The 27,945-nt window shown below is 43.9% G+C and overlaps 4 protein-coding genes and 1 non-coding gene across 12 annotated transcripts in view; 4 read left to right on the top strand and 1 right to left on the bottom strand.

The window, feature by feature from the left end:
* Positions 1-6,208, top strand: part of tln2b (talin 2b) — a 58,669-nt gene extending 52,461 nt beyond the window's left edge. For 2 of the 5 annotated variants that reach the window (XM_029841562.1, XM_029841566.1), the window contains 7 exons: positions 475-480; positions 947-1,071; positions 2,617-2,742; positions 2,821-2,883; positions 2,953-3,135; positions 3,212-3,337; positions 3,902-6,208. In XM_029841562.1, coding sequence (XP_029697422.1) covers positions 475-480; positions 947-1,071; positions 2,617-2,742; positions 2,821-2,883; positions 2,953-3,135; positions 3,212-3,337; positions 3,902-4,030 — 758 coding nt within the window. In that variant the 3' untranslated portion in view covers positions 4,031-6,208. The remainder of the gene's footprint in view (positions 1-474; positions 481-946; positions 1,072-2,616; positions 2,743-2,820; positions 2,884-2,952; positions 3,136-3,211; positions 3,338-3,901) is intronic. The other 3 variants (XM_029841567.1, XM_029841565.1, XM_029841563.1) reach the window with 2 other exon arrangements.
* Positions 2,141-2,207, top strand: mir190 (microRNA mir-190). Its single transcript, NR_105403.1, has one exon. It is a non-coding gene; the product is annotated as a microRNA mir-190 (primary transcript).
* A 10,326-nt stretch (positions 6,209-16,534) lies between the features above and the next one.
* Positions 16,535-27,945, top strand: part of tpm1 (tropomyosin 1 (alpha)) — a gene marked incomplete at its 3' end in the record, with an annotated part of 25,922 nt that continues 14,511 nt past the window's right edge. The window contains 8 exon segments of the mRNA NM_001032571.1: positions 16,535-16,688; positions 17,722-17,855; positions 17,978-18,095; positions 18,201-18,271; positions 19,024-19,099; positions 19,251-19,313; positions 19,412-19,481; positions 21,323-21,991. Of these exon segments, the coding sequence (NP_001027743.1) occupies positions 16,557-16,688; positions 17,722-17,855; positions 17,978-18,095; positions 18,201-18,271; positions 19,024-19,099; positions 19,251-19,313; positions 19,412-19,481; positions 21,323-21,405 (747 nt within the window). The 5' untranslated portion in view covers positions 16,535-16,556.
* On the top strand, positions 22,723-25,617 carry lactb (lactamase, beta). Of its 3 annotated transcripts, none has more exons than XM_011607357.2 (6): positions 22,723-23,205; positions 23,311-23,377; positions 23,573-23,763; positions 23,853-24,156; positions 24,239-24,404; positions 24,510-25,617. In XM_011607357.2, exons 1-6 carry the CDS (start codon positions 22,837-22,839, stop codon positions 25,033-25,035), a joined length of 1,623 nt encoding a protein of 540 aa, XP_011605659.2. In that variant the 5' UTR covers positions 22,723-22,836; the 3' UTR covers positions 25,036-25,617. The 3 variants fall into 3 exon arrangements, with proteins under 3 accessions (XP_011605659.2, XP_011605658.2, XP_011605660.2); XM_011607356.2 differs by having other exon boundaries at positions 22,723-23,217; XM_011607358.2 differs by lacking the exon at positions 23,311-23,377 and having other exon boundaries at positions 23,066-23,205.
* Positions 25,908-27,936, bottom strand: nrg4 (neuregulin 4). Of its 2 annotated transcripts, none has more exons than XM_011607355.2 (5): positions 27,849-27,936; positions 27,611-27,644; positions 27,436-27,529; positions 26,583-26,735; positions 25,908-26,505 (listed from the first exon to the last, which is right to left on the bottom strand). In XM_011607355.2, exons 2-5 carry the CDS (start codon positions 27,618-27,620, stop codon positions 26,433-26,435), a joined length of 330 nt encoding a protein of 109 aa, XP_011605657.2. In that variant the 5' UTR covers positions 27,621-27,644; positions 27,849-27,936; the 3' UTR covers positions 25,908-26,432. The 2 variants fall into 2 exon arrangements, with proteins under 2 accessions (XP_011605657.2, XP_011605656.2); XM_011607354.2 differs by having other exon boundaries at positions 26,591-26,735.

Raw genomic sequence — 27,945 nt, 5'->3', positions numbered from 1 at the left:
AGAATCCAACCTGACATGAAGGATTTTTTTGAACAGCAACCAATTCAATTTCATAAAATGTATAAAAAAAAAATTGTGATGGGATTGTAGAGATGCTGCAGATTAGTCAGTCTAATCCTCTTCGCTGGAAAATAAGTATAGTAGAGGGGAGCCGCCGACCCGGCATGTCCACAATAAAGACAGGTCAATTCTGTAATCATACTACCGTGCAAATCGTGCCAAATTAAGCTCCAAAGGACGCTAATGACACCAGGATACCGCAAAGTGTTCTCCAGAAGAGGCTCTGGCTGCTGCCTCTGACAGGAGTAATAGATTGTGTTTGGTAGGAATTAGATTTCAGGGTACAGCCCAAGACCCAGTGGGGCTATCCACTTCACCTCTCTAATGTCCCGTGTGCTCTCTCCCTCCCTCCCTCTCTCCCTCTCTCCCTTGCTCTGTCCCTCCCTCTCCCCCTGTCTCTCACTGCTGCCTCAGATGGAGGTAAGTGGGATGCGGTGTGTTTTGTTTCTCCAGATCACTTTCATGGAGTCAGGAGGGGGCGAGGGATTCGGCGGCTATGGTGTGGGTGTGGGGGTGCGGAACAGATTTCCCCAGAGCTCAGCGTAATCTTGGAGAACATTGTTCCATCTGCCTCACCAAGCTGTTCTCCAACAGCTCTGTTTTATGGGCACTTAAAAACACATAAAAGCACAATGATCCATCAAACGCACGTTTCTTCCACCTTTTGGTTTATTTAACCGTGAGGCACTGCCGACTCTGTTTTGACAACGTTTCGGCGCGTTGAGTTAAGGGGATGTTTTAAACCTCAGCGTTGCATGATGGGAATTAGCATGAAAACAAAATGGCTGGATGATGTTCCGGTTATCGTCAGAGCAGCAACAGGGTCGGTCTCATGGCGTGCTAAGATGTGAGAAGTAACGTGCAGACGTGCGATCTTCCCGTTCAGGGTCGGAGTGCGTGGATCCCCAGGACCCCACTGTGATCGCAGAGACGGAGCTCCTGGGAGCAGCAACGTCCATCGAGGCTGCCGCCAAAAAATTAGAGCAGCTGAAACCCAGAGCCAAGCCTAAGGTAGACGTGCCCTTCACACACACACTCGCGCACGCACGTGCACACACATACACGCACATTAATCTGGCGAACCGACATGAGCCAATGTCAGGAAAAGGGTGAAGCCGGCTGTCACCCTTTTCACCCATTCTTGCTGCTTTCTCAAAGTCGTTAAAGGAGAGAAAGAGGCGTCTTCTTTACACATGCTGTAATGACTCAGGCTGCTAATCCAGAGTCTTGGAAAAGTTTCTTCAAAGGCACCTCGGGACATTATTTTGATTTGTGTTGCCAGGAGACACAATCACACAGCCGGCTCATCAGGCTTGTGCTGGAAAGAGTTCAAATGTGCGATGAACTGCTGTAACCTTTTTCCAGAGCAGAGGGCCTCAGTCTTATTGGACATGTTTCCTTTGTCTCGCTAAAGAGAGAGACGCCTTTTCAACCTATTCACGTATTTATGCGAGAACATGGACATACTGAATCTTTAATGAAATTACATCCATGTTGCATGATTGTGTGTCTTTCCTCGTCTCTGGAGACCGGATAGCTCGATCCTAGTCCTCCTCTTCCTCCTGTGTCCATAGTGCTTTTACCCTTTTCTACGCCTCTTCCCGTCTATAAAGCGACTGTCTCGTACCCCCGTTTTAATAATTCTCTGTCTCATACTGTAATTCCACATGTTTATGAAAGAGGATTAGTGAGAGGAAGGCTTTTCCTCCTTTAGGTGTTAGTGTCTCCCTCTGGTGACTCAATAAAGGAATGCTTTTTTAGTGTTTAAATACATGAAAAAAAATCTTCGTCTAAAAAGAAGAGGAAAAATTTATGAACAATTACTCGTGAGGGCTATAAAAGTACCGCACTTGAACTCCCCATATATGAACAAGTAAAATAGTAAAACATCATTTTTGTTTGTCTAAATCACTGTTTTCTCCTCTTCCTTCCCTTTTAATCCCTCTCCTCTCTCCTCCCTCATTTGTCCCTCCGTCCTAGAGGAGGTTGAGGGCTCACCCAGCATGCCTGTCCCCCCCCTGCCTCCGTCCCCCTGTCCCCTCTGAGCCGTTGTAGAACTGGAAGCCTTCTCTGCAGGGCTCTGTCTGATATGTTTGATATATTAGGTTGTTATTCAGTCCAACTATATATCAAACATATTCCTACAGTGTCCCGCTCTGTCTCCAGCCACGTGTGCCTTATGTGTTTATGGAGGTCGATCACATACAGACTGTTTGTTTCATTTTTTAAATCGGTGCATTGTGATGATCATAATAGCATTTTTAGCCTCAGTCTTTTAGCCCGAGGTCTTGCATCTACATACAACTTTTGTGAGTGGAAACTATTAAACCTTAATTAGATGGATTAAGATAATTTGGAACAACATGCCCAAGGCCTGCACAGTGATTACCATTAAAGATATTAAGTCGGGCGCCATTACTAAAGAGATAGAAATTAAAATTTTCCAAGTGTAGATTTCTTAAAAGTTGATTATATGTGTGTTGTTGAGGGTTTCAGTCCCAATAATGATGCGCTCCATTATTTTGCATCTGAACTCACGTGCGTTTTTCTTTTCAGCAGGCTGATGAGACGCTGGATTTCGAGGAGCAGATCTTAGAGGCGGCCAAGTCCATCGCCGCGGCGACGAGCGCCCTCGTCAAATCTGCGTCGGCTGCTCAGAGAGAGCTGGTGGCCCAAGGCAAAGTCGGTCGACACGGCTGCTCCTACAATTAAAATTCTAATTATAAAGGAACATAAACGTCTTTCTCATTTCTGTTCCAGGTGGGCTCCAGTTTAGCCAATGCAGAAGACGATGGACAGTGGTCTCAGGGTCTCATATCAGCTGTAAGATCCTTCATATTATTGTTTGGTTGCATATTAATAGAACTGGTGTGATGATGTTGGTCTTCACAGGCGCGTATGGTAGCAGCAGCCACCAGTAACCTGTGCGAGGCAGCGAACGCCTCGGTGCAGGGCCACGCCAGCGAGGAGAAGCTCATCTGCTCCGCCAAACAGGTCGCGGCCTCCACCGCTCAGCTGCTGGTGGCCTGTAAGGTGAGGGCCAGCCACGATTCCGAGGCCATGAGGAGACTACAGGTAATGCAGAAACATGGTTTTGGTGCACTTGTCCAAGGGCGTGGCACACGCTAACTTTGACATGATGCGTTTAAAGGCTGCCGGAAACGCGGTGAAGCGGGCCTCAGACAACCTGGTGAGGGCGGCTCAGAAAGCAGCCTTTGACAAGAATGAAGATGACAGCGTAGTGGTGAAGACCAAGTTTGTTGGAGGCATTGCTCAGGTGAGGCGACTTCACTGGGAATTCTGAACTTCCCCTAAAGCTGTTTTTACTCTTTGGAGGAATGTTTTCACGTCGTCCTAAACAACCAAAAAAAAAAAAGCCAATCCTGATGTTGCTTTGCTGCTGTGCTGACTGTGGATAAACACTCTAGGAGCTTTAACACACCCAAGGATACAAAACATCTCATGAGGATTTAAAACCCCGTTTTTTATTGCTCCCAAAAAGTAAAGAGGAGAGTGTCTTATTTTCAAAACTCCAGGGAGCAACAGGAAGCTCCACTCCTCTTCCACAGTGATTGATTTCCTGTCTCTGCCGGTGCACCCCAGCTACAAGCAACAAGGGGAGGTGGAGTAATAATGGAAAGATGATGAAAGTTCTGCTTCATAGAGTAGAATCACAAGAAAAAAATCACACATAAACTGGAAAACATCCAAATCACACTGTAGAGTAGACTGATGTGTGTTTGTAGTTTGTTTGTTTTTGTCTAAAACTTCCCTCAGTAGTAATGGGACTAGGGTGACTTGGCAGCACAGTTTGTCAGCTGTTCCTCTACTTCTCTGCTAGATCATCGCAGCCCAGGAGGAAATGCTGAGGAAGGAGCGCGAGCTGGAGGAAGCGCGGAAGAAGTTAGCCCAGATTCGGCAGCAGCAGTACAAGTTCCTGCCCAGCGAGCTGAGGGAGGACCAAGGCTAACGGGCTGAGCCAACGTGCCAATTCCGCCATCTGGAGCAAACTGAAGTACGACTGGCTGCTTTCTCATATAACCAAGGATTATTACAGCACTTGAAACAGGCCTGTTTGCTGAAAAAACAAGTGCCTGTTCTCTGTAGTTTATTAGTGTACGTGTGTGTGGGTGTGTGTGGGTGTGTGTTTCAGTGACTGGCTTTAACAGAGGTCTGTATGAAGTGTGCACACATGCTATTGTAAGCAAATGAAGACAGTATATTAACGTTTTATGTTATGTCTCATTGCTTTCTGTTTTTTTTTTTTCCATTACCGACTGTTACAATCATCAATCAAAGATCCTCTCTAAAACGTGAATGTCCTTTAATCATTGAAGGTTTGAAGGTTTGTTGTAAAGATGCAGAGCAAATGTATACGTCTGGGCTGGCTCATTCCACCACCGGCTTGCATGCATCATGCTGACACATATGGAGGAAGCTACGCACCAATAGGGCACTTGTGTTTTAATAAGGGTTATGTGAAAACGGGGTGTGCTTTTAAACTAGTCAATCACTAGAGAGCTGTAGTTCCTTATAAACTGCATTACTCAGCTAAATGCCAAACAGTAACCATCACAAGTATGATGCTAACCGACCAACACTAAAGCTATGAAAATATTTATTCTCCACTATTCTGACGTCAGTCTTAAAGAGCGGACTGGTGTAATCTGTGTTATTCAGAGAATCTGGACTCTACGTGACCAAATATATCCTGCTGCTTATACATGTCACTTCCTGTAAGCGTCACGTCTCCCTTTACACACACAGAGCTGTGTAAGGAATATATGTTTACATTATTTATCACGCTTGTTCTCTCTTGTCGTCCTGCGTTAATTCCTCTCCCATTAACACGAACCAGATTTTGCTTAATGACCCCCCCTCCCCCCAGGGTTGCACCATTATTAAGAAATGTGATACGGCTCTAAATGGCGTAAAGCCACTTAGCTACACTGTTCAGGCAGAATGTGTGACGAGGCAGCACTGTGGTGCTGCAGACACGCCCTGGCCTGCATCTCCTGTAAACAGGATGTTTACATCACCTTGGTTTACATGTGTTTTTATTGGATGTTTTTAGAAAATTGTGCTGGAAATGTTTTTTCGGCTAATTGAAATAAAGGACAAAATTATAGCAGTTCGCTCTTTGGTGTTGGCCCCCGCCTGCTCGCCCGCCATTGCCTCGTCACGTGCAAAATTAAACCGTACAGCAATACGTCACGCCCAGATTAACCTCAGAGGATGGCGGTGAGGCGCTGCACTAATAGTGGTTGTTAAAATAAGGTTGTGTGCAATCACATTTGGCTCTGGACTCTTGAATGAAATGAACATTTTATGCACTGTCGTTCCTCAAAGGACTACGCACTGAAGAGAGCAATTAAAAGCATTCATTGTGCTAAATGTTGGCTGTCGTTTAGACCGGAAGGAAATAGAATTATTCTGATAGGAAAAGTTTTTTTTTTCCTTTATTGATTTAATATAAATGATATTGAAGGTTTAAAGCAGGACAGCTCCATCTGTCCAGCCTGCCAGTATCAGGACTGCATTGTGTACTAGTGCCTTACTTGAGTCTGCCCAGCGAGCAGCTAACGATCGGGCTTGGCAGTGGGAGCCTGAGCCTCGTCCTCTCTGGATCAGAACATTATTATGCCAGTCTAATCCCCCATCAGGGTCGTAATAAACTCTCATCTAGTGCTCTGCCATACGATCCAATGCCTTGGCTGGTGACCCACTTGCCTGCAATGTCACAATGCTGATAGAAAAAGGGCATCTGTGGATACCTGAAGACTGCGAGACCATATCGGTAGGCTAGATATTGGACTGCATTCCATGAGAATGTGGCAATTTTGTGTTTGAAGTTGAGAAAGTGTTGAAATCATGATGCCAAATTCCTCTTGGAAACTGAATAACTCCCTTGTTTCATTGTCAAATCATTATGTTGTTTTTTTTTTCTTATTAAATGTAAGAATTACCCTAAAATATGTTGTCTGATTTGTGCGAGTGTTGCCAGAAGCAGAAAATAAAGTTACTAGCTTTGTTATGACTAGATGTTGTGACTGTGTTAGTTTTATGATTTTATGCTGTGTGTATAATATTTATCTGGTCACAAAAATATTTTTTGTATTCACCAAAATAAATAAAGTGTTTTAAACAACCACCATGTCCTTCAGATTATTTTATTTTATTTATTTATTTATTTATTTATTTATTGGAATCGGGGGGTCGCCATACCACATTCGCGCCAGCAGGTGGCAGTATTTCTCTTCATTCAGGAAATGATTGGAGTACCGGTACAGTAAATTCTGGTTCAAGGAAGTCCATCACACCAAATATGGAAACAGAGGATGGGATTTCATTAACTCAAGGCAAACCTTGAAGAATGTCCCATTTTAGTTATTTTGTTTCAATTAAACTGAGGACTGTTTAATATTATTGGTCTGTCTCTGCTTAACATACATTTTGAGCATCTTAGCATGTGAGAAAGTGCATAGTGTTAATAGTGGTCAGCACGAAACAACTAGCATTCCTAATGATCACCATATTTGGCTGTTTGGAGTGTTTTGGTCTCATGCGAGGTCAGGCCACACAAGAGAGGGGAAACTAAAGCCATGTGTTTAACTGGGAGAGTCTGCACAGGAAGATGCTGATCTGGTTAACTTTTTGTTTGTTAAAGCACTGAAAATGCCCCAGCTGACGACTGATTCAGAGCAGAGAGGTGTTCTTGATATGATTACTGGCTGATTAGTTAAAGAACTGAGCTTGAGTACCGTAGACGTGTCCTACCCCAGGATGAATTTGCAGTACGTCGCGTCTGCCTGAGCAAAACTATCCCATATGTAAGTACCGACCTGCAGCAGTATGTAAAACAAGTTTAAGTGAAAATCAGATTGTATAATTAAGGCTCAGAAGGACTCAAGACTTTGAGCAAAAGGTTTGAACTGTTACCTGTGTGTTGTTGTAATAACTCACAGTTCTTTTTTATTGATATTTTATGAGCTACGCGTACTTTAGACCTTCTGAGAAGAACTGATCTTTTTGTACAGCCGAGGAAAAACGTCTAACCTGCGTATCAGCGGCCAAATCAAGTTCCAAAAAGATCCGACTCACAGGCTGAAAAAACAACATTGTTCACAGGGCTGATATTCATTTTTGGACAGGACGTTTCACAGGGTTCAGACCTGAAACTGGTTTGGCAGAGAAAAGGCAGAATGAACAAATCACAGGATATTTATAAGCACAAAGTCTCCAACGTGCATCCATTGTTCTGTTTCTGCAGGGATACTGTGTGTTTCAGGCTGAAGAGGCGCTGCAGTGTGTGGATGTAAACACCTTACTCTGGCTGTTCGGCGGCACATAAATCCCCTGAACCAGCAGAGGAGAAACACGTTGACTTGGCTGTGTTTCTGTGACTCACTCGCGCTGACAGCCCAGTCCCGTCCTTGCTCTGATGGATCTTTTACTCAGGTCTGGAGCACATGACTATTTTAGGACATCAGCGGGGACCATCCTACATTCTGCTTCCATTACGTCCCCACTGTGCAGCCTCTGATTTAATGAGTCAACAGAGACTGTGGAGATTCCTCCTGCTCTTTCATAACTCTCAGCTGTCTGTATCCTGTGGGCCCAAACCCCCTAATGTTGCTCTAAATCGTGCATTAGTGAAACTGCGTGGTTCTAGCTGGGGAATTGGCTTAATAAAAGCCTTTCTGGGCATATTCTGGGGGTTTAGCAGCCATTTTAAAGTGCAGGAAGCTTCCTAAGGCCTCAATTTTAGATTTCCATGAGGTAACAGGTGGGTGGTGCCTTCACTGCAGTGAAATCCAGTACGAGTGAGCATCCATCCTCTGCTGAGTGACACAACTCACAGGCTCTGTCTCTTAAAGCAGAGGAGGAAGGCCCAGCAGCTCTCAGCTGACAGCGGAGCTATATCGGGTCTCCTTTGAGACATCAAGCTCATCTGCTAATTTTGGAGAACTCCATGGGCAGCATTGGGAATATCTCCCAAACGATATTGTTTCACTCCAACACATGGTCCTCCTACACCAGGCTGTTTTTCAGCCATTTGCTTGGATTTTCCCCCGACGTGTGTCGTCATTCCTGACAGTGAATGAAGCTCAGCTCAGACTGCACTAATCTGCAGCCTCTCCTGGGTTTGAAACTGTCGCAAGTGAAATGCAACCCTTGTCCATCCAAGGTTTCAGTCTTAATAAGGAAACTTTACTCAACCTACTCAGAAAAGACGGGGAAAAAAGCTCTTGGCTCCTTGTCTCCTCTCGATGCTGAAGCCTCGCTGCCCTGTATTAAAGCTGAATAAACACTCCACACTGTGCTCAGCACATTTTTCTCAACTCTGATGCCAATTTTCCTGAAAGGATTTGGTGTGGAGACAGAAAAAATGGATAATCACAGGGAAATTCTATCCTGCATGGATCTATGTTATAGTCCATACTTGAACTGATGTTTTATTTACACTAGATATTATTTTATTATGCAACAGTGTCTGCTGCATTAAAATATAACTTACTCAAACAAAAAATTGTTCTTTTGGTCAAATATTGACAGTTGCTTATTTATACATTGATAAACCTTTTTTTTTTTTTTTTTACCAAAATAAGAGCATTTGTTGAAATTGATTCTACATTTCTATCAAAGACTCTTCACTTTATTCCTTTTAAAACAACAAGGTGAACATGAGATGTTGCTAATCAGGGTTTGCTGTTTTAGCATGTGTTCAAATGTGTCAATTATTGGAATGTTTGTTTGACCCACGCTGAACCGTCCCCACCAAAGACTCCTGAAGAGAACCCTTCCCCCCCCTCCCCTCTGAGCCCAGTAGCTCTGCACAACTGTCTCATCAGGTGGTAAGTCGAAACGGTCACGGTCTCTGATCAAACACCAGGCTGCAGACGGGCTTAGGTTGAAGAATGCAGGTGCTGCACAACTGCGTGCTCCTGTGGGATTCCTCGCTGCAGACCACTGTGAGCTCGTCACGGCGAGCACAGCCTGTGAGGCATTCAAAACCGCACTGGAATGTCTCGTCATCAGAGATCCTAACAAACCTTCCCGATTACAGCCTTCCCTCTGCCAGCCTATGGTCATTTGTGGTCTGAAGTTCACGGGAAAACTTCAGCGCTCAATGGAAACCTCTACTTTCTTCTTCAGATTTAGAAAACTGGAGTTTCTGCACAGCAAAAATGGAAACTACAATAAGTGTTCTCCGAGAGTGGCCAGATGCTTGTTTCTTGTCATACACGACCCTAGAAGTCCAGCACCCTCCTCTTCACCGTGAGGAGTGTTTTATTGCCCTCTGAAATGGAAAGAAATATCAAGCGAGTCTTTGGTCCTCACAAAAGCGTCCTGCCCGCCTGCCTCCTCTGCCTCGCCTACCCAGAGAGCCCTTATATGGACACATGTATGGAAGATTCTCCCTCCTGTGTGCAAACACAGAAACGTCTGGCCCTGTGACATCAGGGGCAAAAGACTGGAGGCAAATATTTAAAGAGAACTATCAACAAGATGCATAGCAGCTGGGAGTGAGCTACAAGGCCGAGGAGAGTGAGAAGCGATTGCTGCACGGATAGAGGTTAAAGATATCAACCATCAAGATTTTAGGCTGTCCCTGAGCCCCTGATGGCAGAGACAAGAGCATGATGAACAGGAAGGAAGGAAACTTTTCAAGCTGCCAAGTAGCAAACATTTGCTCCCGAACAAATAAATAAACAGACTGGAAATGCTCCGAACGCTACTATCCTGAACTGCAGATGAGCCTGCAGAGCAGAATAGCTTCTTTGGTGCCAGTATTCCTGCTATGGCACGTCTGGCCCTTCACAGTGATTTTAATTTCACACACGAACTCTAGCGTGGAATCCCGCATGAGTTCGCAATGAATCGCGACAGTTCCCCCCCAATGCCTCCCCTCCTCCCCCGTCCAGTCGAAGCTGACTGAGCAGCATCAGATACGGCCGACATTCTGCAGGGAGGGAACACAAACAAACAGTCCGGGAGGAGCCCAGGCCACAAATATTCCTCAATTATCCCATATTTGTGTTTGTCACTCTGGAATCCTTCACTTGTGGCGCTCCGGGCCGTAAGCGCCTCTCAGATGCTCCGCGTGGCTTCTGCGGCGTTGCCGAGGCCTCGCTGCAAAGTTTAACTTCAGAATTACTGCAGAATCTTAACAACGACTCGAGCCGTACACAAACAACAGAAGTGTTTCACTACTTCCTTTGCTTTAACCTAAACACCAATTCAGGCCACAACCATGGACAATTACAGGCCTCTGATGGGTATAAATAACACTTTTATGTTTTAAAAACAACTAAAATCTGACGCTGCGAATACAGATCAAATCATGTTGTTGTACTGCATCAGTGATGTGATACAGCAAGACAGTTTTAACATGTTGGCTGTCTTTCCTACTGCAAACTAGAAGATATTATAAGATGTGGTTATTGCACACATCTAAAGGTTCATTTGATGAATTCCCATTCAGAAGGTGTGCTTCGGCTCCAATTTTCAGAAGTTATTCAACCTAACAACATCATTTTCATGATTAGCTTTCAGCATTTGTTCTCATTCTCCCATACAAACCTTGTTGTTGCGTCTTAAGCGCTACATCCATATTGACTGTAACAAAATAAACAGAAAAACTATAAGTGAAGACAAGTTTTTCTCACTGATCCTTTGAGGAGAGCCTTCAGAGGGCCCTAACCATGGGGGGTTGTATAAATAAACATGGCGGACTAAAAACATCTTGTGCTTGGCCTGCAAGATTTATGAGCCGTGCGTATGGCGAGCGATGACAGCTCCTTTCATTCAACACCAGCTCGTTGCGCCGCAGCGAAAACTTGGTCCAGAGAGATTCTTACTCATCGTTGGTCGCGCACCTGCGCCTGAAAAATGCGCCTCCGCCATCCAGCTGAAAACTCACCTCCCGCCTGATGAAGCACGGGGCAGAGTGGTTTTTCTCTGATCCTGAATGCAGCTCACCTCGTCGCTTGATTTATGCCCTCGGCGACAGCTTTATCGCCACATTCCTCTCGGTGAATCCAAGTGTCCCGACTCTACGGAACAACCATCTATTGGGGAACAGGCGGCGGCGCCCGAGGAGCACTTGGATGTCCACCTGTGCTCACAGATTAGTATATGTGATTGGAACCCTGCAGTGAATAAACCATCTGGACCCTCATCTGCACTTCGGTTACAGCTTGGATTGCAGAATCTCCTCTCATACAGTATTTGGCTCTGCTAAACTCTGCCTGGACTATAATCCCAGGGGAACTGTCTGAAAGAGCCAAAGAGTTCTCTCTCTATATATAACCGGATGATGCCTGCACAAATCTTCACATGGTATTTGACAAGCGGCCTGCCAGTACGGCTCGGCTCCGGGTTTGACGGCAGCACAGGGGCTTCTCCCTGTTTCAAATCATTTGGAACACTTTGACAGTCATTAAAAGTTTTCAAGCTTGGCCACGCAGCTTGATCTTTGCGTCTCAGCAGACTCACGGGACGTCTTTCTGCAAAGCAGTGGCATTTTCATCAGAACAGAACCTTAAATGTCTCTCCTGAGAGCGTTCTTACGTAAACACAAATTCAGGGGTCGCAGACCAAGATGGTCTCGGCTCCTCCTTCCACAGCAACTCAGTTAAGGGAGATCCGACCCAGCGTGATTTAAGTGTTTGGGGGGAGCAATGTTGTCTTTGAATCTCTGAAAGTTAGGATTTAACTTAGTATACCCTGAATTCAATTGAATTTTAGCTCTTTGATGACTTCTCCACCCACCATTAAAGACAAAGATGGTTGCCCACGAAATGAATTCAGCATCTGTGCTTATGGAACTCGTTCGTCGGTGAAGATTTGGTACATAACTGTGGCATGAGTGATATCACAAACATTTGCTCTCCATTTATATATTTAGACATAACTTTCCATCAGCTGTTCTAGCAGAAGCTTTTACAGGCCTTAAGAAGCAGAAATATTTTCCAAAGTGCACCAAATTATATGCCTGGAGACTTATTTCTCTCTTTAACATCCAAGTTAGGGAAGCTCATCCAGGAGTTGTGGTGTGTTCAGGACACCACAGGCCCAAAACGGCCATAAGTATTGTTATGATTTATTCTCCTGTAATGAACACGGACAAAAAAGAAACTTTGTCCTTGAGTTCTGCCTTGTTAGGAGACGACTTTTCATTTTCCAGTGGGATGTAAGTCAGAACACGGTAGCCTTCAATGAGACATTTGAAACTACTTAAACCCGAGTCAGCAGAGTGGACCCAGGGCTATTTTTACTGTGCCAATAAGTTGGAGTTAAATATCATAATTGGTCTTATTTTCATTCCCAGCATGCCATGGGAAATCTAGTAGGCCATCACAAACCTCCCTTGAGTCCATTAAGTGAAACTTTTATTAAGTAAAATCTCCATAAATTAGGACTCCAGTGGTGTGGTCATGGTTGCAGAAGTATACTGAATGTGACATGAAATAAGATAAAGATGATACTTAAGTGAGCAAAATTCTCATGGAAAGATGGTGCAAAGGGCAACATTTCATTTGATTGGGTGTTTTATTAACATTACATAAATTCATGTAATATTCACTTTAATAATTGTGACATTTATGGGTTAAAAGTACATTATAATACATTATTGTGCACGCTGTCAGAGCATTTACAGTTTAATTGTGGCTTTCGGATCTCATGCGCCTCTTCTGATTCATCTTGCCTAGAAGAGTGGCGGATATGAGATCAGACCATTGTTCCCCTCATTTTCTCCCTGTCAATCACAATTAGACGGATGCCAGTCTATTAGAACAAGGGCTAGCTTGAGATTATCTGAATACTCTTCCATTACAGCATCTGTCGATCAAAGTCTGCCACGCTTTGACGTTGGTGCCTAGAATGACCGGCCAATTAGAACAAAGCGACGCCGTGAACCTATTGTAAGCACAGTTTCTGCTGTTGCCGCCTCCGCCGCTGCCGCCATCTTGGTGGGGGATTCAGGGGTCAAGGCCCGTCTATCTGATTTCAGCACCGGGTAACAACAATGTGGGAGAAAACGGAGCAAAGCCCGAATGAGACCGGTCTTATTTTAGGGGTCGTACCTCATAGCATCAGACCCCGGACTCTTGGCACAGAGCGCTGGATCTACGGTATATTATAGACTAAAGCAGGTGTGTGAAAGAGAGAACGGCCCTAAAAATATCCCTGAGATTCATTGTGGGGTCTTCAGGATACTTTGATATTTGTTTGTCAATGTTGCTTTTTTGTTTAAGTAAAAGAGACAAAAGTCATGCCCTCCCCCACTCAGGATGAACCTTAACAAATGTGCTGCATATCCCAGACCTTTGCCAGTTGCTTAACTGGTTGACATTGTTCAAACTCTGAGCTGCTGCCAAGGTGTAAAAGCATCCATCTTGGCTGACAGGACGACTTGACGCATCAACAGCTTGGAGGGAGGATATCTGAGACATTATCAGATAAACAAATTCCCATCCTGGGCCACCCTCCAAACTCAGGGCAATGCCTCTCCCGGGCTTCTCTGGCTCACCAAAAGCATCTCTTTTTAAAAATGACTTGCCTTTGACTGCTTTCTCCTCAGACCTCCTCCTCGGTGAAACTCACTCACGTTTGCCCAAAAACACATTCATACCACAAGCCACTCTTGTGACAGCTGCCCCTGGTCCCACTTCCAGTCTCTCACGGGGTCACATATAGTAGGACTAACAACTCAGAAGAGGAAACATCTACACAGATAAGAAACTGGTCACAGATTTCTGGAAATGAACAGCATGCTTAAAAGGAAACAAAATGATTGGCAGGCTGCTGCGTAAAATTAAATAAAGAGTGCGCAGATAAGAAATGATCTGCTCATCCGAAATGTCATCTGCATCCTCTCTGCGACAAAAACCACAGCAAGTCTCTTCCAGAGTCGCCTGCTTGTCCATCACAGCCCATATAAAGGCGTATCAAAAGTCAAATGTTTGAGAGCAACGAATCGCCGCGCAGGACGCCCGGACACGGACGCACGCCTCCTCCAAAATAGCATTGGATGTCCAAATGGAATCCAGTCTCCCCCCCAAATGAAAGTACATATTTGACAGGGCACAGCGAGGCAGAGCCTGCACTCCAGCTTAGCGTTCAGTGAGGCACAGACGCTCTAGCCCTCCTCTCCTCTCCCTGGGTTTTAAATTGGACGTTATTGGGTTTGATCTTTTTTCTCCTCGGTGCAGCCAAACAACGATAAGCAGCCATGGATGCCATCAAGAAGAAGATGCAGATGCTCAAGCTCGACAAGGAGAACGCCTTGGACAGAGCAGAGCAGGCTGAGACAGACAAGAAAGCAGCAGAGGATAGAAGCAAACAGGTCGGCTTTTTTCTCTAACTTTTATGGGGGAAACCAAGAGCTTAGTTTAAAAAGCGGGACTCGTAGCTACATTTAACCGTGGATAATCCGCACAAGGGATTAACCAGAGATTACAGGGTTTCTTTCTTGATCTTTCTGGAAGATACAAGTGTTTAGTTCATCTGTTTAGTTTAAAGTAGAACTCAGAATGCTATAATGATATAACCTTTGCAAGTTAGGGAAATATAGATCTTGTTTAATGATGTACTAACCGCATGTTTATTCTATGTTATGCTGTGCTCTGCAACTTTTTATATTGGTGTGTAGTTAGAGGACGAGTTAAGAGAGTTGGAAAAGAAATTACGTGTTACTGAAGACGAGAGAGATAGAGTGACTGAGGAGTTCCAAACGGCTGAAGAGAAGCTGCTGACCGCCGAGGAGGTCGCCACCAAGGTATCCGGGAAAGACGCGCACGGGCTCCCCTAACTTCCTCTCCTCTCTCTTCCCTTCTTCCCTGCGCACTCCCCTGTCGCCGCTCTCTCTTTCTTTCTATCTCTACGTCTCTCCCTCCCTCTGCGCCTCTCCCTTCCTCTGTCGCTCCTGTGCGCCTGTGCGCGCTCACGCTGACCACCTCTCAAACTGCCCGCGCACTGAAACGCGCCTCAGCTTGAGGACGATTTGGTAGCCCTGCAGAAGAAATTAAAGGGGACAGAAGATGAGTTGGACAAGTTCTCCGAGGCTCTTAAAGATGCTCAGGAGAAGCTTGAACTGGCAGAAAAGAAAGCCACAGACGTAAGTATGGGGGAGGTTTCCCGGGGGGTGGGGGTGGGGGCACCAGGCACCCCTTTTTGCACGTTGCTTCATCACACCTTTATTTCCTCATCACCGTCGAAAATGACAGTTCAACATTTTAGACTCTTTAGAACTAGAGACAAGATGTCTCTGCTGATCATCTTAAATCCCCATGTCTCTACAGCGAATTAGATTCGCAGCTTAAGCATCTTTTATTCCCATCAAACCGGACCAGATATCAACTCTAATCACATCGTTGAGCTGTCATTCCAATAATCACATCACCACACTCACAAGTCTGCCCAAAGAATATCAGATTCTTCACTTAGTAAACATCTGGCACGTTGTTAAATACGTTTATTTTTGTTCCAGACTCATGCATCTCAAATAAAGTCTTTTTTTGTGGAGCGGTCCAATGCTCAGTCTTCCCAACAGTGCAAGCTCCCAGATAAATATAGCCCACTGCTTTATATGGTCAAGATAGAACTCACATCTGCGGGCTGCTCTCTCTGCTTCCACAGAAAGGGGAAGAAAACTGTCTCCAGACTATCCCAGGCACACTCATAAGGATGATGTGCAAACAAATCAAATAAATGATCTATCGTAATGCATATGCATTTCAGATTTTCAAAATATGATACTTTTTTGTTTGTTTGATTGTTTACATTTGAAGCCCCTGGAGACAAGCCGCTTTCAAGGAAATTAGATTAATGGCTATATAAGGGTAAAATCCATACAGTGAAAACAAGAATTAAAGGAATCTTGGTGTAGTGGTAAAAAAGAAAGAGGCGTCAGGAAACACGCCGAAATACTTTAAAAGGATGTGTAAAAGTGAGTTTCAGACTTACTCCCGTTAATAGTCACAGCAGTAACGTATGGATTCTATCAAATAGGCCAACAGATTTATTAATTCAAATACCTTAAATATTTTTATTCTGCAGTAATCTGCAAAAATGTCATCGTTGGAGAGTTAGGTGAAATGACTTGGCGCTGCTAAAACGAGCCAGCAGATGGCGCTGTGGCCTCTAGAAATTTTGACCACAAGCGCTGTCAAGCTGACAGTGATGTGGGCTTTAGCACAAGGATTAAACTGCTATTGCGCTATATTAATATTGTTTTAACTCGCTGAATAATATATTTGTCGGACTTGATGCTACTCGTCAAAACACTGCAAATCAGATTTTAGGAACAACTAAAATACTACGCAGTTTAATAAATATTTCGAAATAAGGGGTACTTCCTGGACAAAGCGCAGGCATTCGCTCTGCGCGTTTCCAGCTTGCGCACAACCGAGGACGTCAACTCGTCGCATGCCAGTCTGTCGGAAATTGCGCACCAAGACCCCTTTTTAAAACCAACTGTTGCGGGTACAATGGCCGGAGTAACGTCGCTGGAGGCCGTCAAGCGAAAGATCAGAGTCTTACAGGAGAAGACAGACGCTGCAGAAGAGAGAGCCGAAAAGTTACAAAGGGAGTTGCTTGCACATAAGAAAGAGAGGGAACAAGTAAGCATTTTTTAAGTCTGCCTAGAGCTGCTCATGCAAAGGCTTCTTCTTGTAGTGTTTATTTATGAGGGCTTGCTTTAAAAAATGAATTGATGCACAGTAAGGTCCGTGTGGACCGCGATGCTTGTAGCTGTGGTCCCTGCTGCCACTGAGGCATGAATGAAGCACCTATTAGAAGTTAAATGGCCTTGTGCACAGCAAACCAATGCTTTTTCATTCCTTTTTAAAATTTACAGATGAATTTATCCCTCTTGTGACAACTTTTACTCTACCCAAGAGAGAGGCTACGATTGAATGTGTCACAGCTAACAGGAAGTCGCAAGTGAACTTGGCTGCATTTTTAAATGTCACTGTGAGCTTGCGTCTTTGACATTCCCTTATAAGGCCAACAGGTTATTGCAGTATAGTTTCACTCAATCTCAACATAGTGGCAGTTACCCACTGAGCAGATCTTTTGAAGCTTGCAGCGCTCAGGTTTGCGTTGACAGTTCACGTTAATCAACCACGGGGTGTTTTCAGAGAGAGTTCACAGCTGAAGATGAACTTTGATCGGTTGCAGTCACACCTGCAAACAGGAGGTTGGTCGGGGCTTCTCTGGCCTGGTTTCACTGAGCACAAAAGCCACTGTTAAACGTGTCCAGGAGCCTGAAAGTTCTGATCTAATGCAGATTATTTGCAAATGTTATGGTTCATTGCATTTAAATATCTCTGAGTGATGTGAATTATCCAGTTGCCAGTTGCCAGTTGCATTGTAACACTCTCAGGGCCTTTGACTTGAGCTTTGTTAAGGTTCTGTCTGGGGACCAGTGTGGAGGCTGCTGTGGGACATTGGTATCGTTACAGAGTGGCTCCTGGGAAGGTTATCTCCACAAAGAATTGTAAAAAAATAAAAATAAAATAACAATGTGAAACAGCGATGGTGCACACATGCACCCACAATAGAACACAGTATTCTTTGGGCTGACGTGCTGCGTGTGTGCTCTTGTTGAGCTTGTTGAATTCCAGGCTGTCTTGACGGCTATTGTCTCTCTAGGCTGAGGCAGAGGTCGCTTCTCTGAACAGACGCATCCAGCTGGTTGAGGAGGAGTTGGACCGCGCTCAGGAGCGTCTGGGCACTGCCCTGACCAAGCTGGAGGAGGCTGAGAAGGCTGCAGATGAGAGCGAGAGGTGAGTTCTCATCAGAAGCGAAACGGCAACTCTTGCTTCCTGCAAGCAAATTTGTGGGATTGCAGAGTCAGAGGGTTCGTTTAAGTCCTAACATCCCTTACTGACTGTTTCTTGGCACACAGAGGCATGAAGGTAATTGAGAACAGGGCCATGAAGGATGAGGAGAAGATGGAGCTGCAGGAGATCCAGCTTAAAGAGGCCAAGCACATTGCAGAGGAGGCCGACCGCAAATACGAGGAGGTGAGCTTTTCAGCCCCGGGCTGGATTTAAGATACAACTTACACTAAAAACAAAAGTGATCTGGTTCCTCCTTCGCTGTGACTCACTGCTGTGCTGCGCCCAAAGGTTGCCCGTAAGCTTGTCATCATTGAAGGCGACCTGGAGCGTACAGAGGAGCGCGCCGAGCTGGCAGAAAGGTAGGGCCTCTTCATGTGCACGTGCAGCTGATGCTCCCGAGACTCGCACCTTCACTTGCGTTTTAGCCATTGATGCTTTGAGCACTAACACACTTTCCTTCCGTTCTCTGACCGTACATGCTGGCTCTTTGCATGCTGTTTTGTGATCTGAATGGTCATGGCTTGCGTCAACACCTTCTATCAGGGAGGCTCGAAGACTGGACGATGAGCTCAGGGCTATGGAGCAAAGCATGAAATCGATAAGCTGTTCAGCTATGCAGGTACCACAGGCAAAAAGGGACCCCTGGTTCCTCCCCTCATTCCTGCCCCTGAGTCACTGCCTCGCTTTCCTTTACTCATCCCTCTCCTCGCTAATGCTCTTTCATTCTGACAGTTAGACACTTTCATGCCTCTATCATGACAGAGATCTGGCAAGAATAACTCCTCGTATGCATATTTGAGATGAGGTGCATCCGATATTTGATTGCAGAGGCAGGGCCTAACCTTTGCTTCATTCTTTCTAAACCATTGTCTTTGTGAGTTGCACATTTCTGCTCTGTTTAAGGCACTTTTGAGGTACTGGGCTTTTCTTCTCATTTAAATATCTGTAATTCTTATTTTTTTTCTTCTCTCTCTCTCTCTGTCTGACTGTTTCTGAATTTTCATTTATTTTCTATATTTCTGTCCATCCTCACTTTCCTCTTTACCTCTATTCCCACTCTTATTCCTATTCTTCTTGGCAACCTTTCCCCCGTTGTCTGAACCCCCATCAGCAAATGTGCTGAGCTTGAGGAAGAGTTGAAAACTGTGACCAACAACCTGAAGTCACTGGAGGCCCAAGCTGAGAAGGTAAGACCAACCCTCTGATTACAACCCCCCCTCCAGTGGAAGGGAACCAGAGGAGCCCGAGAAACACAATCTGTTCATATCAGTTTTATTCTATATTTCTGCAGTGTGACAGTATGGACTCTTTTTTGAGACTCTGATGTGTGTTTTTTAGTATTCACAAAAGGAGGACAAGTACGAGGAGGAAATCAAGGTCCTCACAGACAAGCTCAAGGAGGTAAAGAATCACGAGTCGTCTAAAGTCCAGGATGGTTTACACAGTTCTGAATGGATGCATCACATGCACATACTCATAAACGTGTGTCTCTAACACAGGCTGAGACTCGTGCCGAGTTTGCTGAGAGGACAGTAGCCAAGCTTGAGAAGACCATTGATGACTTGGAAGGTACGACTTTTTTCCTGGTTATTTGGCTGGACACATTGTTACTTTTTATTTCTTCGGTCATCGGTTGCTCTAGTATTCTTTGTTTTCATCTTAGTTTGGAGGTGTAAAAGTGTCTAATGTTTATCAGCAGCATTAGGGATTATTGTTCAGTGACTCATACTCTCATGAAACCAAAGTCCGGTCCCTGCCGTCGCACCTTCTCTCATAATATCCAGTTCCTTTTTTTCCCTCTGTTACTTTCTTTTGCTGTCACCAACTCCTGCCATGTTGTGCTGGTGCTTCACCCTTGACCTCTGTGTCACTTGCCCTCTGACCTTTGCTCCCTTTGTACCGCGCCAATAGACGAGTTGTACTCCCAGAAACTGAAGTACAAGGCCATCAGCGAGGAGCTGGACCACGCCCTCAACGACATGACCTCCATGTAATTTCTAGCTACCTGTACCCGTTATCCCTGCCCCCGCATCAATCTCCTCCTCCCTGCACCTCTCTTAACTACATTAACTTTCATGTTATGATCCTGCCCAATTAATATGCTCTTAAATCAGACAGTGGGGTGTTCAGTGTCTGTGCAACTGGACGGTTTCCCTCTTACGTCTTGTTCGTGTGTGGTTTCCATGAAGACACCTTTGCATTGCTAGTGTGTGAACATGGTGTATGCACGCATTTACATGCGTGAGCCAAGTTTGTGTTGTCAGCGTGCTGCTCGTGCATCCCTGTTCTTGGTGTTGCTGTGCCATGAGCGTGCAGGTCCCACACCGGCTCCTTTGCTTCATCGTACTTTTTCTCTCCCCAACAGATAATTTTTTTACACCTCATCAAAGACGTCTCTCGCCGGCTGAGCGGCATCTGTCGGCTCTCTCCAGTCCTCCTTCAATTTTCCCTTCTCCATTATGTCTTTTCTTTCCTTTCCATCTTACGTGTTTCATCTTTCATTCAACTGCAACTCACCCCTTGTACAGAATCTAGAATCTGCACTGTGGAAAAAATAAACACCCTTTCTTCTGTGTACCCTGTATCTCTTTACTCTGTCCTGTCTTTTCTTTACTGATTTCTGTTTATTGATTTAAAATTTGTTTCTGCTCAACCTGCTTCTGGTGTCCAGTCTTACAGTGTTCTTTTATAGCCGAGCCAAGTTGTTTGAGACCGATGCAGCAGTTTAGCTCAGTGACAGGAGGATAGATTGAGGATTAGAGAGATTTAGTATTGGTGAAAAGCATTTTCTGAAAGACTGCTGTGAAGTGAAGATATGGGGTTCTATAGGGGAACCGTATGTTTAATTAAACCTCATCTGGTTGCTGAAAGGATGGATGAAAAAACACTGAATTTATACCAAACACGGGCCTTGTATGATACAGAGAATCCTGTCATATTTGAATAAAAACAAAACTCTATAAAACACCTTCCTTTATTAGAATTCTAAATCACCTCAATAATGTGATCACATAATTTATTTGAAATATTGCCAGTGTGTTTTATAACGTTTGCAAGATAAGGTAGGTGTCAGCAGGCATTGAATTCCCTCTCCCTCTTCCCAAGATATTATGTGGCTATGATGCCTGCTCGCTTTAAAATCAATGTGACTGTCTGGGAAAATGCAAGTCAAATGTTTTAACAATTGTGTGTTTTCTGTGGTTTAGGGTAACATTATGGCTGTGTCTTTGCTGCAGAGTTGCATTTGCTAGCTAACATTCTTGGTTGTACTGATGTTTAGTTTGCGTCAAAAGCATTGCAATAACTTACACAAATTAGCATTTTCAAATAGAGCAGTATTGATTAATCCCTGCTGATTGACTAATTTTGCATGCTTGAGATTAAACCATCTTCATTTTCCATTCCAACAGAAAAACTTTCACAAGCTAAAGAGGAGAACCTCGACATGCACCAAATGATGGACCAGACTCTAATGGAACTGAATAACTTGTGAAGGCTCAATCTGACCCAACACCCAGTGTGGTTTCAGCTTTAAACGCACCTTGCTTACCAGAATCCCCTTATTGTTTTGTTGCCTGTGGTGGAGCTCAAACAGCCAAGTGTTTTTGTTTTTTTTATTGCACCATTCTGCCTTCAGTGGACATCATCCAAGGCAAGAAGCTAATAGGAAGTAAAGCTCGGTCATTGCCGATGATGATATCTAAACCGCCTTTTAAAAAACTCGTTTTCTAGCCAGATTTTATCTGAACAGTCAGCATTTCTCAATCCGCGAAACATTTGTGGCTATCGCTGTTTTGGTTTGTATTTTAACTCGTGGTGAAACAACAGCTAACACTGGTTACAAGGATTGTTTTCGGCATCTGCATTAAAGCTGGTGCCTGTCTTTCCTCTTCGATTATGCACATACCAAAGGACAAAGTTTAGAAATGTTGCAACTGCATTACACCATGTTGCATATTATGCAGTCTGTAAGGTTATTTTTACCACAAAACATTTCCTGACAAATGTAAGTATAGATTGGTTAATTCTGTCATGTTTGTATACTGGTGCTACTGTATCATTAAACAGTGACTGAAAACACTGATGCCTTACTGCATATTTTTTAGGTCGTTTTAAATGTGTCGAGTTACCAGGTTGTGTATTATGTTTTAGCAATGTGTTAGTGGTGATGTTTATCATATCTAATGTTTTTAAAAACATACAAAACAAACAAGGATCTAAATAAAAGCACATTTTAAAAGTTTTCCAACTTTGTGATACGTGCATGACTTGACCCTGTAGGTCATCTGAATTAAATAAATGTAAAAACCATAAATTCTACAGCCTCCTCAGCAGATTGTAAAAATCTCTTTGCATGTTTAATTCTGCATCTTTGCTTCCTGGTTATTTTTGTGTTGATGACCGTCAGTTTGACTTTTAGCTGGTGGGATCACTCGGAAAACTTGCCTCGGTTGAGTTGACGTTTCTCGAACAATAATTAATAGACCTCATGTTCAGTTGAGGTTTACTCAACGCACAGTCTAGAATTGACTAGTAAAAAGCTCCTAAGTTGTTCTTTGCTAGTCTAATGAAAAATAAATAATTATCTGACTAAAGTGGAAAGAACGCACGTCCTCTCATCAGATGTAGTTTAAATTGATGTTGCTCTTGAATATGAAAATGACTGTGGATCTTGCTAACAACATCGGTGTGCAGTGTACTGTAGCAGCGAACAGTCAGCCAGGTTGACCATTAACGATGACCAACTTATATATAAACTCTATAATGTGACTGTACGTATCGAATGATTGACGCTTGATTGTTTCGCCTCTAACTCGATTGCTTTGGTCTGAATCGATGTCGCAAAGAGGAAGTGGTGGGGAGACGCAACCCCCTTCGATGATAGTTTTAGTCAATAATAAACGCTGCTAGTCGTGAGGAAAACATGTCACGATTATTTCCTTCACGTACTTTTTCTGCCAAATGGAACCTTTTAAAAGCGCACGGATCTCCTTTGTTAACCCCGCAAGGAGTCGGAGCGCCAATCAAGCCACCGCGGTCGTATCGCGTCAGATATTTCAACCAGCAACAACAACAACGAGGATCCACAGGAGAGTCGCACCGCTTTGGCTTTAAATGCAAGGCAAAGTCCCGGGTTTGGCTTTGCGGTGTTGGTGCGGGGTTAGCGGTAGCTGTCGGATTAAACTATCAGAATGATGCGGTTACCACTTCCGGCGAAGAAACAAAGACTCGGACTATTGATCGTTACAGCGATGCCAGAAAAGTTAGCAGGGAACTTGTGGAGCGGATAAAGGTAAGCAGCGAGGTAGGCTTGTGCATGGGTTTATTTTTGGCTTTCTCTTTATAGGCGTCCGATTGAGGTGGCGCATGCATTCATTCCGTTTCTGCTGTTACCCAGACCGAGGTCGGGGCTCCAGGAGTGGTGGTTGGAGTTTCTGTGGATGGATCTCTAATCTGGTCTGAAGGTCGATATCTGCTGTATTCGACCATTTTGTGGTTATTCACCGCATCACTACTGTTTAAACAAACTTTTCTCTTTTTTTGCCACATTTATTAAGGAAAAAAGTACAAGAGTAATACTAGAATATCCACGGGCTGCGTCGTAGTCCATAAATATTCTTATTTTATTGTTTAATATTTTTGCATTTTTCATTTTCAAGGGTTTGGTTATGCTGATCTGGAGAATCGTGTGCCATGCACGCCAGAAACTGTCATGGGAATCGCCAGCATCAGCAAGCCCCTCACCGCTGCAGCTGCTGCACGGCTGTGCGAAGAAGGAAAACTAGATTTGGACGTCCCCGTCCAGAAATATGTTCCGGAGTTTCCTCAAAAGCAATTTGAAGGAAAGGATGTAAGTCAATGAAACTAAATCCACCAGTTTCTCCAACAATGGTGTGCTCTTTCCACCTTCAGCTCACACTCACACACATTTTCTTCCAGGTCATAATAACCCCTCGTATGCTTCTGTCCCATCTGAGTGGAATACGCCATTATGAGAAAGACGCTAACAAAGTGAGGAAAGACAAGGAGAAAGCAAAGAGAGTGTTAAAGGCACCGGTAATTAAAAAAGAGGTTCCTAAGAACTCGGCTTCAAGCAAGGATAAACCTGGAGCAGATCATGGCAACAAGGAGGTTCAGAACAAAAAGGAGTTTGAGCATGAAGAATATTACCTGAAGAAAAAGTTTGAAAGTGTCACTCAAGCTTTGGACCTCTTCAAAGATGACCCACTCATTTTCCAACCTGGTAAAACACCTAATATTTCAAAAACCCATTTAAGTGTTTCTTTTGTCGATGTAATGATTTACGTGTACATAATCTTCTTTAGGCTCTACTTTCCTCTACTCCACCCATGCCTTTACGCTGCTTAGTGCTGTAATGGAGCGAGCTGCTGAACGGAGCTTCCTGGATCTCATGATGAGCATGTTTCGTGACCTGGGAATGCTCAACACTGTCCCTGATGAAAATGACCCTATTATTTATCACAGATCCAGGTCAGATAATATATCATCACAAGTGTCTCACATCCCTAACATCAGATAGATTGGACAAGCATGTGTTCGTAATAATAATAATACTAGTTTGATGTTCTTCTGCAGGTTTTACCTCCTCAACAAAAGAGGCCGTGTTGTTAATTGTCCATATGTGGACAACTCATACAAGTGGGCAGGAGGTGGCTTTCTTTCCACCGTGGGGGACCTGCTACTTTTCGGTAATGCTCTGCTCTACAGCTACCAGGTGGCCCAGCTCAAGGACATGCAGGATTTGCTTCCTGGCTTCCTTAAACCCCAAACTGCCAAAGATCTGTGGACACCCGTTGACAGGACAGAGGCCAGCTGGGATAAGGACGGACTCTATGCACAGGCTTGGCTGGTAGTGGAAAAATTCCAAAAATGCGGCCAGTGCAGGAAGCGCAGACACTATGTGTCACACACAGGAGGCGCTGTAGGGGCTAGCAGTGTCCTCTTGGTGTTACCCAGTGAGGAGATGAACCAGCCCCAAGGCCAGGTCCCTGTCCCTCCGCAGGGGGTGGTTGTGACAATTTTGACTAACATGCAGTCGGTAGGACTCAATAGCACTGCATTAAAAATTGCACATGAGTTTGACAGAGCAAGAGGCCTTTGAATTTATCCCTTCAGATAATATCATCCTTTGATCTAATTCTAAATATTGTAGCAAAAAATGGTGGAGAATAAATTTTTTCTTTTGCAAAGCCCAACTTTTCTTTTTTTTTTTTTTAAATCCATTTGGTACTGGATTTTGCCGCTTGGTGGCGCCAGATTACATTATTGTATGCAAATATAGACTTCAACCACAAAGTTTACGTACATTTTAAGCTTTTTTTAGGCAAAGAAAGGAATGACTGGAATTGGGGGCTGGGGGGTCCAATAATTGTGTATTTTCTTGCAATGTATATTTCCTCATCGTAACATTAACTTTTTTGAAAACAATTTTTAGACTTGAGTGGGTGTTTTCTCCAGTTGATGTACTCTTATCTTCCCTGTTGAGAATAAGCACAATGACAGGCTGGCAACATCCTACTTTGTGCTTTAAAGCAACCGGTGATACCTCAGACTTTATAAAAATTGAGTTAAAATACTAGAATGCCTGTGCAACTGTTCTGTGAAGAAGAACATTAATTTTACAAGCAGCTAAGCTGTTGTCAGTGGGATGTTGCATTTCTCCTTTCCAGATGGTTTGTCGAAAGTGCCTAAAAGAGACTAAAAGAGACTATTAGGCTGATTGCAATGCAGTCCAACAAGTTTTAGGTCACTGTGGTACTGGCTGAATTGAATGTGATGCAACCATTCTCATTATGATACTCTGGGGATCTCCTCTGCCCCTGTTTTAAGATTTAAAGAGAGTAATGAATGGCCTGGGATACTCTATAATTATACGGACTCCTACACACAGTGTTATCCTGCATTTTTATGGCCAATCCTACCTTTTTAAACTACAGAGTGATGAAAACATTCAAGGCGAGTTCAAGAGGTAAATATGGTTAATTATGAAGTTTTTCTTTAATACATTTTGTAGAAGAAACATAGTGTTTATCACTGTTAAATCATGCAATAATGATCATTAAATCTATTTACAAAATGTAAAGAATATCTCCTGAAAGCATGGGGAACGTGTTCATTCATTGATGCCGTAAATTAGATTAGAAGTTAAATATTTACTGAAGAATTATAGTTTATGTTTTGTCTTGTTTTTTTTACATAGTCCATCATAAATTTACAAATACCTTTCATTAATAATGCACATAACTTGAAATGTCTTTTAAATTTAAGAGACTGTGTGGATGGTGTGATTCAGCTCCCACCCACTTACCCCACGACTACGTGTGCTGACAAGTTATAGCTTCTTTCAGACTGCCCAGAATTAGGAAACCTCACGATAAATGAGGAAGAATTATCAGCCGGCAGCCTCCTCTTGTTTGTTGATCAATCCCAGTCTGATGCAATAATGGCTCCAGTAAGTCCAGTGACTCTTCCCACAGAGCAGCAAAGCCAGAACGGGGATCATACTCTGGGTTTGACCCTCCAGTACTGTTGCGGGGTGCTCTGTTGCCTCTTTTTCTTGGCTTTTAACATCCTGCAAGTAACAAGAGGCTCTATTAAATCAAGTGGATTTTGGTTGTACCAGTCCTCTTAAATCCACGCTGCACTCACTTGCGTACGTAGTAGATTATGACCGCCAGGCTGACTGAGATGAACAGAGCAACGACGACCATGGCAGCGATCAGTCCTGCTCTCTCTGCAGAGGTGGAGCTGCTGAAGAGCTGGAACTGCTCACACCGACTGCCTTTGTAGTTTGAATTGCATCTGATACAACATATGGACTGTTACTATACCGTCACTGTTTAACTTGAAACAGGATGGTTGTTTTTTAGTTTGACAGATAGATGCAAGTGCAAACTTTTGGTTTCATTGTGCAGAAGGCATCATTTATAGTTGTTGGTTCATTAGTGATAGTTGGCTGATAAAGAATTGCAGCGGACCAATGAGATCCAGGTTCAGTGCAAACAGAAGGAGACCATCATTGGACAAGAAAAAATGTGGATTTGCAGTTTTCACTGGTGACAACAACTGTATCTAGCGATCAGTAGAAAATGAATTACGAGCCAAACAACCTCTGGAGGCAAGCTTCATCTTCTGTAACCAAGTCAGTGCCCTGGTGTCGGCCTCAGCTGTGAGACAGTTCAGTTACTGAGGACTACAGACCCACAAACCAGCTGCAACTGAAAGTGGCTGCAGGGAGGAAAGCCTGACATTGAGGTGTCCGGGACAGTTATTGACTGCAAAAAATATGCCTAAATGTTAAAATCTGAGCTTCAAACACTCTCAGAATACTTTCAAGACCCTAAAAATGGAGGTTCCTCTTTCTTTTTTTTTTTAAATGTTTGACTTTAGTCTCAATTTTGCTTCAACATTTTATAACGCTAGTGTGATCTCAGACTGTGTGTGTCTGTGCATGTGTCATTTGATGTTGTGGTTTTAAAAGGATGTTTCATGTCAGACTTACACACAGGTGAGTGTATCCATGAATGTTATTTTATAGCAGGTCCCTCCATTCATACAGTAGGCGGTGTCCCCCCCCTCACAAAGGTCTCCGTGATCTGCTCAAATATAGCAACATTTCAGGTAAGAGTCAAAAAAGATGTTTGATATTTCTGCACGTTTTTATTTTTTTTAATTACCTGCCATCATCTGGAATCTTTGGTTTGCCCTTTCCTGATAAAAGAAGAAGCACAGCCAACAAAGGACGGTCTCATCACTGAGGAATGCTTTTGACAATCGGAGGGTTTAAATACCAACGGTAAATGTAAACCAGCGCACATTGTGTTTGCTAAAAGTTAAAGGTGTCAGGAGTTCCTCGCGAAGGGTAAAATGGGTTCAACACCACACTGACAGAAATAAATCAAAACGTCTTCTTACCGGCTCGTGAAATCCCAGCTTTTGCTTGTTAGTGCAGGTGAGTCATAGTGACGCTTTAAAGTCACCCAGGAGCTCTTTTTGTTGAGGAGGATGCACC

This window comes from Takifugu rubripes, chromosome 9, assembly GCF_901000725.2.
Source record: "Takifugu rubripes chromosome 9, fTakRub1.2, whole genome shotgun sequence".
NCBI lineage: Eukaryota > Metazoa > Chordata > Actinopteri > Tetraodontiformes > Tetraodontidae > Takifugu > Takifugu rubripes.
This window is presented reverse-complemented; position numbering and strand designations above follow the sequence as displayed.